We start from the raw sequence: 16,581 nt of genomic DNA on the forward strand, positions 1-16,581 counted from the left end.
CTGTCGGCTATTTTATACTGAAAGTGGAAGTACATTTCCATAACCACAGATACTAGGTTCATATTACCCTCAATCCACATAATACTGTAAGATAATGACGTAAAGCAGATTTTGAAACCATGCAGGCCTACAGCCTTTTATGAACCTATCCAGGAGTGAATAAACAGTATGCGGCTTCAACATAGGAAATACTGCCCTGACCCTGACATTTATTTTAAAACTGTAAATAGAACAGGGGAAACGGTGTCAACAAAACCAGACATGAGGTGGTACTGTATGATGTTTCAACATCTAGTCAACTTCCCCGTCTGTATTCTATACAGGAGGCTGAAAATGGAGGAGTTTATTCCCGACACGTTCCGCATGGACGTGAGGGGCGAGAGAGAAGCTTTCTTTGCCCAACAGGATGGTAAAACACACATCACACCGGCTTGCACAACACAATCGCGTGCTAATGCACAATACAACACTGGTTAAACTAGATTTCTGTAATGCGGGGGGTGTTTGCCAGTAAGAAAACAAAAGAAGCACAACTTGTTCTGTCCAGGGTTTTGACAATGAGAAGAAAGTTAATTGTGTGCATCTGGTGACAGTCGTTGCCGTGGTGACTGTTTTGTCTAGGGGTTTGTTGGATGTTGGAAAATAATGTACTTCACCTCCCAGAAGGCCATGATAAAATCACCAGGGGAACATGCTGTTGCCATAGAGACCAGTCAAAATGGGGAAAGGCTGAGACACACACACACACACACACACACACACACACACACACACACACACACACACACACACACACACACACACACACACACACACATACACACACGTTGAACAGGCTCTAGAGGTCTACATGCAACAGCATTGTAAAACATTCTAGTACCCCAAGCTAATACACTTCTAAATACAGTTGTGTGCAGGTAACATGGACACAGGCTTGAAGCATATAGTAACAATGACCATTTTCCATGAATTTTACAGACTTTCAGATAAAGCAATGTATCTGTGTATGTTAATTGGCATATGAGGAGTATTATGGTTATCACAAAGTCAACAAATAAGAACACAGCCACCTGTTAGATCTGGTTGAACATCAGAAGAGAACAGAGCAGAGATCGAGGAAGAGCAGAGCAGAGTAGAGTAGAGTAGAGTAGAGTAGAGTAGAGTAGAGTAGAGTAGAGTAGAGTATTATTAGAGTAGAGTAGAGTAGAGTAGAGTAGAGTAGAGTAGAGTAGTAGAGTAGAGTAGAGTAGAGTATTAAAGTAGAGTAGAGTAGAGTAGTAGAGTAGAGTATTATTAGAGTAGAGTAGAGTAGAGTAGTAGGGTAGAGTAGAGTAGAGTAGAGTAGTAGAGTAGAGTATTATTAGAGTAGAGTAGAGTAGAGTAGAGTAGAGTAGAGTAGAGTAGAGTAGAGTAGAGTAGAGTAGAGTAGAGTAGAGTAGAACAAGGCAGAGATGAACCGAACAGAACAGGTCCCATTCAGAACAGACATCCATTTATATATTCTACACCCAGTGACTGGCATTCTGTCCTTCTAGGTGTGAGTGACAAGGTGAGCCACATGTGGATCTGCAAGCCCACAGGTCTTAACCAGGGCAAAGGGATCTTTCTCCTGAAGACCCAGGAGGACATGGCCTCCCTCAGGCTGAAGCTACAGGTGGAGGACAGCCAGAGCAATAGGAAGATGCATCTACGGCAGCCTCAGACACGCATTGTGCAACGGTCAGTGAATGCAGGATTGTATTTCATTGACACTGAATAAATCTACATCACATGGTTTCATCCGGATTGTCCCTGCAGCCTCTCCACCAAAATATGTGCACGCAGTTTCGGAAGCAAGAGTTTTGCCTATACAAACATCATTGCTGTTTTACAAACAAGTGTTTATTAATTATTATATTTGTATTATTATACAATGTTAACGAGAATGATCCACAGCTCAATATTGTAACATGTTTAGTCACATAGTTACTCAGTGAGCAGTATTCACTGTAGGAGTCACACACAAAGAAAGACTAAGCTGCAGCTTTTAGGGAAAGGAAATGTCATACTAGTTTTTACCAGTAGAGGGACCATAGAAGGATTTAAAAAATAAACACATACTAAAAAGTACCCAGAAATTATGCTTAAGTGAAAGTATGGGTACCGTCTCAAAATCTTACTCAAGTAAAAGTCAGAGTATCTGGCTAAAAACACACTTGAGTAAAAGTCAAAAAGTTTCTACTGTTAAATGTACTTAAGTACTAAAAAGTAAAAGTCAAAAACTTTTTTCTGACTCTCTATTCTTCTGATAGCAGGTGTTTAATCAAAGATCCCCGCTTTCTAGTCTTGCACAAGGACCAATCAGCATGGGTATGGGTGGGTTCATTTTCCATTGATGGGGATTTGATTGGCTGTTTGTAAATAAAGTGCGGCCGCAGGATTAATAGCGTTAACGTTAGTTCGGCCAGAGAAACAAATATACTAATTAAAATCACTGGACCTGCGAGATTTGTACTTTGTACTTTGTAGGTCTGCATTTTAAATGTAAGGAGTAAAAAGTATGTTTTTTTTCTCTGAAATGTAATTGAGTAAAAGTATACAAACCTAATAATACTTGAGTAAAGTACAAATCCCCAAAAACAGTACTTAAGTATTGTAACAAAGTACAATTACTCAAGTACTTTACACCCCTGTGTACAAGCCAGTAACATGCTCACAGACAAACTAGCCAATTGTATTTCTTAGAATACTGTCAATATATATCGCCTGTAGGCCATCTATTTAAAAAATAATTAGACGTTATTCATGAAGTTATAGTTATGTTAGAAATAGTTATGTTAGAAATAAATAGAAGTATTTCTATTTGTCCACACAGGTATATCCAGAACCCGCTGCTCCTGAGGGGGAGAAAGTTTGACGTCCGCTCCTACCTCATTATCGCTTGCACTGCACCTTACATGGTCTTCTTTCGCCATGGTTATGTACGATTGACCTGTGACCTCTATGACCCCAACTCCAGCAACCTCACGGCTCACCTGACCAATCAGGTAAAGGTCTTTGTACACCACCAAACAAAATACGTGGGATTTCTTTTCTTGAAGTATGCTGTGTAAAATGTCAAATGTAAAACACAGTGCAGACGGTTTGCGACGGGATATGAGAGTGTTACTATATTTTGGTTGTCAGGTTGTCAATAGAAACATCTCCACAGGACACCATATCAAAATAGATTAGAAAATAGGTGATGCTTCTAAACCAGACAAAAAATGGTGACCTTGATTTCCTACAGTACCTGATGCCTCAATCTCGATCTCAGGAGAAATAGGTCTAGAGTATCCATTTTAGATATCACTTTATTCACATATTCTCATTGTGGTATCAAACATATCTATTTTTCATCTAGGGGAAGTAAATGAGTTATGAATTAGATCTTGTCTGTCGCGTTCCTATGGGACATGTGGGCTATTCTCTTTCATTGTGTTTTTCTACCCTTCCTTCTATTTCAGCCATACTGTAGTTCCACATGACAGCCCAGCAGCCTTCCTTCCCTCTCCTCCGCTGTTCCTTTGGGTCCTTGTCGCCCCCTGCTGTCTTTCCCCAGTAGTGGTGGAAGAAGCACCACACCTAAGCGACACATTACCCCCTAATAAAAATATATTTGAATAGATATCACTATGAAACTTTCCCAGTTTGTTATGTACATATAAACTAAGAAAAAATATATTGCAAGTTTTCTGAATTGTATGTTTATTATGCAAACAAGGCACTTCCTCATAATTAATTTTACATTTGCATAAATCGCCAAAACACGCATCACCAACATGGATAATGCCAGATTTAAAAACTTGGTTTCATTTTGTTGATACATTCAAAACAAAACTTTTTTCAGAAGGGATTGTGGCTATGTCCTCTTATCAGCCCATACATCAGGAAATACTGTCTACTGTCATAAAAAAATTGATGTTCCCCTAGTTTTGGTATAGAATGTACTATAAACCCGGCTATGAATGATATATCAACAAACCCTTCTGTAATAAGAAGCATAATATGGATGGGAAGAAATGTGGAAAGTTTGGTGTGTGTATAGGTACTAGGGAAATGGAGTTCTGTGTTGATTGATTGATTGATTGATTGATTAATTGAAAACGTTATTAACAGATTGCAGAATGGGTACAGTACAGTACAGCTCAATACATACAATTGTTAAGGGGATACAGACCAGAGAAAGACTTTCGTCTTGTTTACATCAGGGTCCCCCATTTTCAATTCATCATAACATATATGACACACACTGTGAGGTTTTTGTCCGTTGCTCACCTATTCGCTCTGTTCCTTTAAGCCTACTCGCTCTGTTCCTTTAATTTTCTGTTAATCAATTGCATTCCCCTATTCACACGCTTCTTCCCATAGACGCCGTTTGATTGGTGCTTCCCCAACCACACGCTTGTCAATCTCATCCCGCAGCTGTCACAGCTTGTCAATTAAGCATTCCCTTGATTATTTATACCCCGTTTCCCCATTCAAGTTTTGTTGGATCGTTTTGATATTTCATTAGCATTCGCCGTTCCTTCCTTGCCTGCTGTTTTTCCCTGTGCTTTGCCTCCAGGATATTCAAGAAGGATTCCGCTTGGACAACCTGTTTCCCCGTGGCGACGCGCTCGCCCCTTTGATCCTACTCTCTTTACGCACAGCGCCTGGGTGAGTTTTTATGACTGTCTTTGCTCCTATTCGTTTTTCGTGTGTTTAAAGACACTGAAGATATCCTGCTTTTTATCAGACTGTCACTCACCCAGTGTCAGCTTTTTTGGATTGTTCATTGGGATAATAGTTGGCCTTAACATCGCTCTCTGTGTGAATTCACACCGAAGATATTATCACTTGGAATTGTATTGGGACTTCGCTCACTGTGTGTATTCACACCGAAGATATTGTCACTTGGATAATTATTGGGACTTCGCGCACAGTGTTTATTTGCACCGAAGATTCATCACGTGGATTTGTGTTTGGGACGTTACTCACAGTGTGTATATACACCGAAGATATTGTCACTTGGATTACTCTGTTTTTGGGACAAGTCACTTCTCCTGTCACCTGCTCTGTTCCCAACTGTACTCTGAGCTAACCCGCTCCCTCTCTCCCTCTCGGTCCCGTTTACCCACCTCGGAGATCTGCCGAGAGAGATCTGCAGAGCGGCTCTGACGTCACCATCTGCTTCCCCAGACAAACCATCCCGGGAGAAGCTGCAGAGCAGCAACATTCATCTATGCTTGTATCCCAGTCTTTGTTTGTTCTCTACCAAGTTTATGCTGTTTATTTAGTGTAAATAAACAAGCCCTTGTTTTTGGCAACTCTGAATCAACTCTCTTGTGTCGTTGCGTTTGGGGTCGGTGTCAAACCATAACATTACGATCCAACCAAAATGACGACCCCAGCCGACACAGAGAGAGTCAGAACAGCACTAGCTAATCAGATCGAGTTGACCAAGGATCACAGTCACCAACTAGAGAGGGCTGCGGCTGCGGTGCATGATCTCAGGGAACAGGTCCTGCCTATTCAAGGGTCCCTGGCCGCTCTGGCTGGACAACAGTCAAGTATACTCGGTCAGCTTCACACGCTGAGCGACACCGTTAACGCTTTAATTCCCTCACTTCCTTCAGGAGCATTCCCCGCAGCCCCAGCAGTTCCCACGCTTCCCGATCCCACACCTCGGGAACCCCGTCTCTCCGTCCCACGGCTGTTCGACGGCAATCCCGAGGAGTGTGCCACATTCATCATGCAATGTGAGTTGGTTTTCCGTCATCAACCCAGTCGATTCACTTCTAGAGGAGCCCAAGTGGCCTATATGACAAACTTGCTTTCAGGCCGGGCTGCCCAGTGGGTCACTTCCTCCTGGGCAATGGATGCAGATTTTTGTTTCTCCTATCCAGACTTCGTGGCTGAGCTCCGCAGGGTGTTCCACCATCCAGCCCGTGGTCTGGACCCTGGAGCCCGGTTGGGTACCTTCCGACAGGGGAGCGGCGGGGTAACTGACTACGTCCTGGAGTTTCGACTGGCGGCGGTGGAGAGTGGATGGAACGACCCTGCACTTCGCCTAACCTTCTTGAGGGGGCTCAGTGACGCAGTCAGGGACCAGCTCGCTACCCGGGAGGAGCCTGACTCCCTCGAGGACCTGTTTAGCCTCGCCATCCGCATCGACGGACGCCTCCAGGAGAGAAGGCGTGAGAGGACCCGACTGTTACCTCCTGAGGGACCCCGGACCCCCCGTACTCATGACGTTACTGCTGGTCGCCCTGCCCTCAACACGACTGGTGGTAGCGTACCCTCCCGTTCGGTTCGCGAGGAGGAACCCATGCAGCTGGGACACTCTCATCTGAGCCAGGCTGAACGTGAGGCGAGGTTCAGGTCCGGTCTCTGCCTCTACTGCGGAAGGGAGGGACACCGAATCGCCAACTGCCCCACCCGGCCAAAAGACCAGGCTCGCCGAGACCCCGGAAAATCCTGGTGAGCCGTTTTTCCCATTCCCAGAGCCGCGCACCACCTGGCCATCTGATGAGCGTCACCCTGGCCTGGGCGGACCAACGAGCCACGGTGGAGGCACTCATCGACTCTGGGGCAGACGAGAATTTCCTCGACCTTGAGTTTGCTACCCGAGCCAACATTCCACTTGAGGACCTTGTGAGGCCTTTGGAGATCTTTGCATTGGACCAACACCGCCTGGCCGACATCTCTCAACGCACCTGCCCAGTCGTGCTGACCATCGCTGGGAACCACGTTGAGAGAATCCAGTTCCTTATCACCCGATCCCCTCTTGTCCCGGTGGTCCTGGGTAGGCCCTGGCTTGCGCTGCACGAGCCCCACATCGCCTGGTCCTCCGGTACCATCAAGGGCTGGAGCTCCTCCTGTCACGCCCTGTGTCTGCAGGCGGCGTCCTGTCCCCCGCCCCGGAGGCCCGCTGGTGAGCCGCCTCCGGACTCTTCATCCATACCTCCCGAGTACCACGACCTCTTGGAGGTTTTTAGTAAGTCCAGGGCTCAGGCCCTTCCACCCCATCGCCCTTACGACTGCGCCATCGACCTCCGCCAAGGGGCTCCCCTTCCCGGCAGCCGCCTTTACAGTCTGACCGTTCCGGAGAAGAAGGCGATGGATCAGTACATCTCTGATTCCTTGGAAGCAGGACTCATTCGGCCTTCCTCCTCCCCGGTGGCGGCCGGTTTCTTCTTTGTTGGGAAGAAGGACGGGGACCTTCGACCCTGCATCGACTATCGCCAGCTCAACGAGATCACCATCAAGAACAAGTACCCTCTTCCTCTCATGAACTCCACCTTCGAGCCACTCACCCAGGCTACCGTCTTTACCAAGCTGGACCTCCGGAGTGCCTACCATCTTGTCCGTATCCGTGAGGGCGATGAATGGAAGACCGCCTTCAAGACCCCCAGGGGCCACTACGAGTACCTGGTGATGCCGTTCGGCCTCACCAACGCCCCGGCGGTATTCCAGGCACTCATGAACGACGTCCTTCGTGACATGCTGGAGGTGTTCGTGGTGGTGTACCTGGACGACATCCTCATCTTCTCCAGGACCCTCGAGGAGCACATCCAGCATGTCCGCCGTGTGCTAGAGCGCCTCCTCCACAATCGGCTCTTCGTCAAGGCGGAGAAGTGCCGTTTCCACTCCGACTCCGTCGACTACCTGGGCTTCATCGTTGAGAAGGGCTTGACCCGAGCGGATCCTCGCAAGATCCAAGCTGTGGAGGATTGGCCTGAACCCACCACTCGGAAGGAGTTACAGAGTTTCCTCGGGTTCGCCAACTTCTACCGAAGGTTCATCCGGAACTACAGTCAGGTGGCGGAGCCACTTACCAGACTGACCTCTCCCGCTCTGCCGTTCGACTGGTCCCCAGCGGCATGTGCTGCGTTCCGCTCCCTCAAGAAGAGGTTCACTTCCGCCCCTATCTTGCTCCACCCTGACCCCAAGAGACAGTTCATTGTAGAGGTGGACGCCTCGGATACTGGACTGGGGGCTGTCTTATCCCAGCGTTCGCCTACGGACCAGAAGGTACATCCTTGCGCCTTCTACTCGCGTCGGTTCCTCCCTGCCGAGAGGAACTACGACACCGGCAATCGGGAGCTGCTGGCGGTCGTGGCTGCGTTGGAGGAGTGGCCCACCATGCGGAACGACGTCAAGGAGTTCGTATTGGCCTGCGCGGTCTGTGCCCGCAGCAAGGCCTCGCACCAGGCACCCTCCGGGCTTTTACAGCCACTTCCCGTTCCTAGCCGTCCTTGGTCACATGTGGCGCTAGACTTCGTCACAGGTCTTCCCTCCTCCCAGGGGAACACTTGCCTTCTGACCGTGGTGGATCGATTCAGCAAGGGGGTTCACCTCGTGGCCCTTTCCAAGCTTCCCTCGGCGGCCGAGACGGCGGACCTCCTGACTCACCACGTGTTCCGCCTTCATGGTTTTCCCCAGGACATCGTCTCTGACCGGGGGCCCCAGTTCACCTCCCAGGTATGGCGGGCTTTTTGCAAGGGATTGGGGGCGACGGTCAGTCTTTCCTCTGGTTATCATCCCCAGACTAACGGACAAACGGAGAGGATGAACCAGAGCGTGGAGTCTGCTCTTCGGTGTGTGGCAGCCGAGAGACCAGCTTCCTGGAGCCGTTTCCTTCCCTGAGTTGAGTACTCCATCAATTCCATGGTCAGTTCCGCCACCGGCCTCTCACCATTTGAAGTTTCCCTGGGCTACCAACCCCCTCTTTTCCCCGCACAGGAGACGGAAGTGGCAGTTCCCTCCGTGCAGGTCCACCTCGACCGCTGCCGACGGGTCTGGGAGATCACCAGGACCGCGCTGCTCCGGACATCTGAGCGCGCCGGTCGGCCCCCCTCCGGGTTCCTGCGCCGATTTACCACCCTGGGCAGAGGGTGTGGCTCTCCGCGAAGGACCTCCCGCTTCGGTCCTCGGCCAAGAAGCTTAACCCCCGTTTCGTCGGACCTTTCGAGGTCCTGAAGGTACTCAGTCCGGCGGCCCTGCGTCTGAAACTTCCTGCGTCCATGCACATTCACCCCGTTTTCCATGTCTCCCGGGTTAAGCCCGTCTCCCTCAGTCCCCTGATGCCTCCAGCTCCTGATCCTCCGCCTCCCGAGATGGTGGATGGTCACCCCCAGTGGCAGGTCCACCGGTTGATGGGCGTTCGACGGCGGGGTCGGGGGTTCCAGTACCTAGTGGACTGGGAGGGTTACGGCCCTGAGGAGTGGAGCTGGGTCTCCCGACAGCTCATCGTGGATCCCGGCTTGATCACTGACTTCCATCCTGACGAGCCGGGTCGGCCTGGTCGCCGGGTGGCTCCCGTGGAGGGGGGGGTACTGTGAGGTTTTTGTCCGTTGCTCACCTACTCGCTCTGTTCCTTTAAGCCTACTCGCTCTCTTCCTTTAATTTTATGTTAATCAATTGCATTCCCCTATTCACACGCTTCTTCCCATAGACGCCGTTTGATTGGTGCTTCCCCAACCACACGCTTGTCAATCTCATCCCGCAGCTGTCACAGCTTGTCAATTAAGCATTCCCTTGATTATTTATACCCCGTTTCCCCATTCAAGTTTTGTTGGATCGTTTTGATATTTCATTAGCATTCGCCGTTCCTTCCTTGCCTGCTGTTTTTCCCTGTGCTTTGCCTCCAGGATATTCAAGAAGGATTCCGCTTGGACAACCTGTTTCCCCGTGGCGACGCGCTCGCCCCTTTGATCCTACTCTCTTTACGCACAGCGCCTGGGTGAGTTTTTATGACTGTCTTTGCTCCTATTCGTTTTTCGTGTGTTTAAAGACACTGAAGATATCCTGCTTTTTATCAGACTGTCACTCACCCAGTGTCAGCTTTTTTGGATTGTTCATTGGGATAATAGTTGGCCTTAACATCGCTCTCTGTGTGAATTCACACCGAAGATATTATCACTTGGAATTGTATTGGGACTTCGCTCACTGTGTGTATTCACACCGAAGATATTGTCACTTGGATAATTATTGGGACTTCGCGCACAGTGTTTATTTGCACCGAAGATTCATCACATGGATTTGTGTTTGGGACGTTACTCACAGTGTGTATATACACCGAAGATATTGTCACTTGGATTACTCTGTTTTTGGGACAAGTCACTTCTCCTGTCACCTGCTCTGTTCCCAACTGTACTCTGAGCTAACCCGCTCCCTCTCTCCCTCTCGGTCCCGTTTACCCACCTCGGAGATCTGCCGAGAGAGATCTGCAGAGCGGCTCTGACGTCACCATCTGCTTCCCCAGACAAACCATCCCGGGAGAAGCTGCAGAGCAGCAACATTCATCTATGCTTGTATCCCAGTCTTTGTTTGTTCTCTACCAAGTTTATGCTGTTTATTTAGTGTAAATAAACAAGCCCTTGTTTTTGGCAACTCTGAATCAACTCTCTTGTGTCGTTGCGTTTGGGGTCGGTGTCAAACCATAACACACACGACATACAGATAGACAGTACCTACTGCTACATCTATACATTTATGACATACCAGATTTGCAAATACAGTACTGTTTGTGATACAAAAATAGTCCAGAAAAGAGACTATATACATTTGACGTAGAAACTGTACATTGGAGGAGGTTGGGTAGGTGGGGTTGGGGGGGGGGGGGACACTGTACACTGTACATTGGAATATTGACAAAGCCATACTTGGTCATTTACTGTACATTGGAGGGGGTTGGGTTAGGACATTTGCAGGGGCCAGTTTCGAATTGCAGTCTCCTGTAGGTGTTCTTTGAGAGTGTTTTTGAAAGTGGGTAGTGATTCACATTCCTTTACAGCTGTGGGTAGGGCGTTCCACATTGATGTGGCATAATTGCGAAACGTGTTTAGTCCCTTGTTTGAGCCGAATCTGGGTTTAACATGATTTGTGGAGCTCCCTCTGGTGTTGTGATCGTGGTATTCACTGACCTTTGGGAAGTATTTTGACATGTACATGGGTACCTTGGTCGTGTAGTGTAGTGAAGTGAAGTGTCTTTGTGTGTAAGTAAAATGCATAAAAACAACTTCAGAAAACGACCTCAAAATTCTGTATTGTAATTGTGACACAATCATATTTTAATGCCACTAGTTTGAAATAAGACATGGAAGCAAAATATAACAAAATCTCAATATCGTGGGGAAAAAAGCAAAAAGGCGATTTTGGGGGTACTGTTTTGCCTTAATGCTGATTATTATTATGTTCACATTCTAATAAATATCCCCAAGCAACGTTGTACGAATCCATTTGGTTTGAGAGCTATGACGAGCGTACAAGTTTAAATTTGTCCTCCAAGTCGGTTAAAGCTTTGGGAGATAAATGTGAAACTCAGAGAATTTTAAAGAAATTCTATGGTATATTTTCACAACTGAATAAACAAACTGTCCTTAGAGGGAAATTGGAACATTGTCTGCAGCTAGAAATATACCAAAGAAGGCTTAGATTTGGTTCACAGTGCCTCAACATGATTTTGTTTAGATTTATGACATAAAATACAATAATTCTGAGGATTACATGTCTAGCAAATATGTTTTGTACACTAATTGCAGATAATGCAAATTTAAACAAACCCACCTTCCCCGAAACCGCATAGTGCACCTTTAAATACATCTGTGAGATAATGAAAATCAAACATCATGCCACACGTCACATCCAGTCAGCATGGCCTGAACTGTCTTTTGTTGATACTGTTGGGAAAAGAAAGAACTGTTTCAAAGTTAGGGGAGCATGTCTATGTTCCCCGGGTCCTATGTTCCCCGGGTTCTATGTTCCCCGCTTTGATTGATTGATAGATTGAACATTTTAGACCACCAGCCCTGATTCCAAACTCTAACCTTAACACTTTCACTGCCACTCACGAGATATCTCGGGTTTCCGATAATTATGTTAAAAGCCACTCACAAGATTTCTCTGATTTTTTTTTATTTATTTTTTTTAGCGATCTGAAATCATAGCATCACGCGAGCCTACCCTAGTATACCCGAGCGCCGCCGGCGGTCAGATGTGGAAAAAAGCGCCCCCTATCGTCTCCCAGATGACATAAGGGATTTTGGAATGGACTCAATGAAAATGGATGGGGAAAAAAATCCTGTACTCCACATTTTCCAGTCCACTGATGCAGCCGGGGTTATCACAGTTCATTCTGGAGCCTCTAAGACCTGCGGAATCATGTACTGCACTGTACACACGTTGGATCCATACACTTATCGATTTTTTCGAATGGTGATCAGGAATTGGAATATACCAGTTGGATACCATCTGATGTCAGGTAAGGAATCTATGTTATCAGTGTTAGGATAATCAGACTAATTTTGATGAAGATATAGGCTGTTTTGTGAAATGGGCTCTTTCGGTTTCACTGTAAAAGTCCAAGAGGAAATGAACACGGCGATTATCCGTGCGCGGCTCGAATGTGCTTGCGTGCACGTATAATATTGATCATCTAGCGTTTATTTGAAAACGATTCATAAATAGGCCGACAAATATCAACGTTCTGGAATATTCCAGTAAAAGACGATTATCATAGAATGGTCTAGAATGAACTGTTTTTTACCTCAAAACGGGTGCTTTTCAAAATGCTCTCAAACGGAAATGAAGCGATAAAAAACCAATCTGCCTTGACAGCACTGACTGGAAAAGGATTCTTTGATAAGCGACGGGCAGGTTAAAACATAGATTAGGCGATATTAAGCGTAACATTGGAGCCGATGGTGGCATTGAAGCGCTACCTCTGGCGCCACCTCGTGGCACTCAAAGTGTTAACCAGTTCGAACGAGGGCCTAAGCTTAACCGTTCGAAACAAGGCGGACATTAATAATTAATAAAATAATTAAATTTTATAAAATGTTCAATCTATTAATCAATCAAAGCGGGGAACATAGAACCCGGGGAACATAGGACCCGGGGAACATAGGGATGATCCCAAAGTTAGTACGTTGTTGTTTTTTGTAGACTAATTTATATCTTTCTTGGAGAATCAATGACATACAAAACTGAGACTGAGGCCATGGTTACACTGGTGAATACAGCAACGTTTTTGTTGCTGAATGATTACGTTTGCTGTCCAAGTTAAAAAGAAACGCCGTTTTGGCAGGATAACGCGTTGTCCTACTGGCAATGCTGAAATTGTGTTTCCGTTTTGGATACTTGTCAAAACTCGCAGACAATGGTGCCATGTAATCTGCGCGAGCCGGATACGGAGCCGTTGTTGCTCAACGCCCGGTTATTTCCAGTGTTTACAGCAGAGCTGTCCCAAGGAGCTGCGGCTACCATGTGTTGTCAAGTTATTGTTACTGTATAAGGAGCCCAGTCCAAGCTACAACAGTCTGCATTCCCTTAACAATTGTTTGTATTGAGCCGTATTGTATTGTACCCATTCTGCAATCTGTTAAATAAAGTTTACATCCATTCATTCTGCTAGCATTAACGTTACCAAGCTGCTAGCCACAATGCTATACTGTTATACTGGCATATCCCAATCACGTTAGCACGTAAGCTAACAAACTTCGCTGCTAGCCACAATGCTATACTGTTATACTGGCATATTCCAATCACGTTAGCACGTAAGCTAACAAAATCGGCGACAATCTTTTTGTGAATGAATGAATGAATGAAAACTTTATTTAACAGATTGCAGAATGGGTACAATACAGTACGGCTCAATACATACAATTGTTAAGGGGATGCAGACCTGAGAAAGACGTTAGTCTTGTTTCCATCAGGGTCCCCCATTTTCAATTCATATAGACATTTATGACATACACAACATACATGACATTTATGGCATAGGGACATATAGGTATTTAGTACTGATACATTTGTGACATAAACGGTATTCAAATATACAGTACTGTTACCCCTAGATCCTGACAGAGTATATACATATGATGGGGAGGGGACTGTACATTTGGAGGGGGTGGGTGGGTGGGAGAGAAATATACATACGGCGGGGAGGGGATATATACATGCGGTGGGGAGGAGACTGTCTATTAGGAGGTGGTGGGGGTTTTGGGCATTTACGGTGGCCAGTTTCGAATTGCAGCCTCCCGTAGGTGCTCTTTAACACTTTGAGTGCCACGAGGTGGCGCCAGAGGTAGCGCTTCAATGCCACCATCTGCGCCAATGTTACGCTTAATATCGCCTAATCTATGTTTTAAATTATGGCTATGTGTCTAATCTGCCCGTCGCTTATCAAAGAATCCTTTTCCAGTCAGTGCTGTCAAGGCAGATTGGTTTTTTATCGCTTCATTTCCGTTTGAGAGCATTTTGAAAAGCACCCGTTTTGAGGTAAAAAAGAGTTAATTCTAGACCATTCTATGATAATTGTCTTTTACTGGAATATTCCAGAACGTTGATATATGTCTGCCTATTTATTAATCGTTTTCAAATAAACGCTAGATGATCAATATTATACGTGCACGCAAGCACATTCGAGCCGCGCACGGATAATCGCTGTGTTCATTTCCTCTTTTACTTTTACAGTGAAACCGAAAGAGCCCATTTCACAAAACAGCCTATATCTTCATCAAAATTAGTCTGATTATCCTAACACTGATAACATAGATTCCTTACCTGACATCAGATGGTATCCAACTGGTATATTCCAATTCCTGATCACCATTCGAAAAAATCGATAAGTAATGGATCCAACGTGTGTACAGTGCAGTACATGATTCCGCGGGTCTCAGAGGCTCCAGAATGAACTGTGATAACCCCGGCTGCATCAGTGGACTGGAAAATGTGGAGTACAGGATTTTTTTCCCCATCCATTTTCATTGAGTCCATTCCAAAATCCCTTATGTCATCTGGGAGACGATAGGGGGTGCTTTTTTCCACATCTGATCGCCGGCGGCGCTCGGGTATACTAGGGTAGGCTCGCGTGATGCAATATGATTTCAGATCGATAAAAAAAAAAATACAAATCAGAGAAATCTCGTGAGTGGCTTTCAACATAACTATCGGAAACCCGAGATATCTCGTGAGTGGCAGTGAAAGTGTTAAGAGCGGTTTTGAATGTGGGCAGGGATTCACATTCCTTTACAGCTTTGGGTAGGGCGTTCCACATTGTTGTGGCATAATTGCAAAACGTGTTTAGTCCCTTGTTTGAGCTGAATCTGGGTTTAACATGATTTGTTGAGCTTCCTCTGGTGTAGTGGTTGTGGTATTGACTGACCTTTGGGAAGTATTTTGACATGTACATGGGCACCCCGGTCGTATAGTGTATCTTGTAGACCAGGCCCATTGCAAGTTGCTGTACTCTGTCGTCTACTCTAAGCCATCCTAGGTTGTCAAAGTGGGCAGGGGTGAGGTGGGTTCTGGGGTTCAGGTCAAGTAGTAGTCTGACCAGTTTGTTTTGTGATGTTTGTAATTTTGTTTTAAGCGCCTTTGAGGTGCTTTGGTACCATGAGGTGCATGCATAGTACCCTTGAATGAGTGCTCCTGCCAGAGTCTTCAGGGTATTCTTGTTTACCAGAGAGGAGATCCGGTACAAGAATCTAGTTCGTTGGTTGACTTTCTTTATTACATTGGATGCCATTTTGTCACAGGAAAGATTTGCCTCTAGGATGGAACCCAGGTAGGTAATTTCGTCTTTCCTTGTGACAATATTGTGAGACTAAACTCCGCTCTTGGTGGTCAATTGTGTTGATGTTAGTTTTGTTTCATCAACAAATGAGAGGCAGAACACACAGTGAATGTATCCGTTTTGTTTATTGCACTTTTATTGCACTTTCTTTGCTGAAAAATAAATGCTACGTTGGCTAAATGGCTCACGCGAGGCATTTAAAGATGGTAGATTGTTGATTTTGAGCAGGAAGTGTATTGGCACATTCAACTTTTCCTGATTGGTTGAAAATTGCCTTCATGTTTGAACTACATCGCCACCTACTGCCACCTACTGCTTTGGCATTGTACTACATGTATATACATCACTGTGCTCAGGAGGCAAAAACAATGTCTAACTTGCCTGCCATTACGTTGCGTTCTGATAAGCGAAACTGACCCTGACAACGAAACGAAAACTGGTCATTAGTGTAACCGCAGCCTGAAAGTTAAGATGTATTATGGGTGACATGCTCCATTACAGTACGGTGTTACTGTCTGCCCCTGGTCTCTCCAGTACATACAGAAGAAGAATCCTCTCTATAGCCTGCTGAAGGAGGACACCATCTGGTCCATGGAGATGTTCAACACCTATGTCAACGACAGGCTCAGCGTTGCCAAGCACCTCCCCAGGGACTGGGTGATGGGCGCCTTCGCCGTGAGTGTTGGGCCTGTAGTATACGTAGTAGTTACTCCGAGGGCCATTAAGAATGAATGTGATGGTTGTTGCGTTGTTAATTGAGGACAATTTGGATGGTCTCTTTTAAATGGTTGTTAATGGTTAATGGCTGTTGTCTGTCTGTCTGTCTTTCTCTCTCTCTCTCTTTCTCTCAGAACCGCATGAAACAGATCATGACCCAGTGTTTTTTCGCGGTCAAATCCAAACTGGACCGCAGGCTGGGCTTCTTTGACCTGCTTGGCTGTGATTTCATGATTGATGAGGACTTCAAGGTGTGTGAGAGGCCACTGAATATTGATCTAGTA

At 46.2% G+C, this 16,581-nt stretch overlaps 1 protein-coding gene across 2 annotated transcripts in view; it reads left to right on the forward strand.

Moving 5' to 3' along the window:
- ttll10 (tubulin tyrosine ligase-like family, member 10) overlaps positions 1-16,581 on the forward strand; it is a 31,819-nt gene that overhangs the window by 13,171 nt on the left and 2,067 nt on the right. For both annotated transcript variants that reach the window (XM_084332748.1, XM_084332747.1), the window contains exons 6-10: positions 324-409; positions 1,536-1,719; positions 2,855-3,026; positions 16,115-16,255; positions 16,432-16,548. In XM_084332748.1, the coding sequence (XP_084188874.1) occupies positions 324-409; positions 1,536-1,719; positions 2,855-3,026; positions 16,115-16,255; positions 16,432-16,548 (700 nt within the window). The remainder of the gene's footprint in view (positions 1-323; positions 410-1,535; positions 1,720-2,854; positions 3,027-16,114; positions 16,256-16,431; positions 16,549-16,581) is intronic.

This window comes from Notolepis coatsorum, assembly GCF_963971535.1.
Source record: "Notolepis coatsorum genome assembly, chromosome: 17".
Classification (NCBI taxonomy): domain Eukaryota; kingdom Metazoa; phylum Chordata; class Actinopteri; order Aulopiformes; family Paralepididae; genus Notolepis; species Notolepis coatsorum.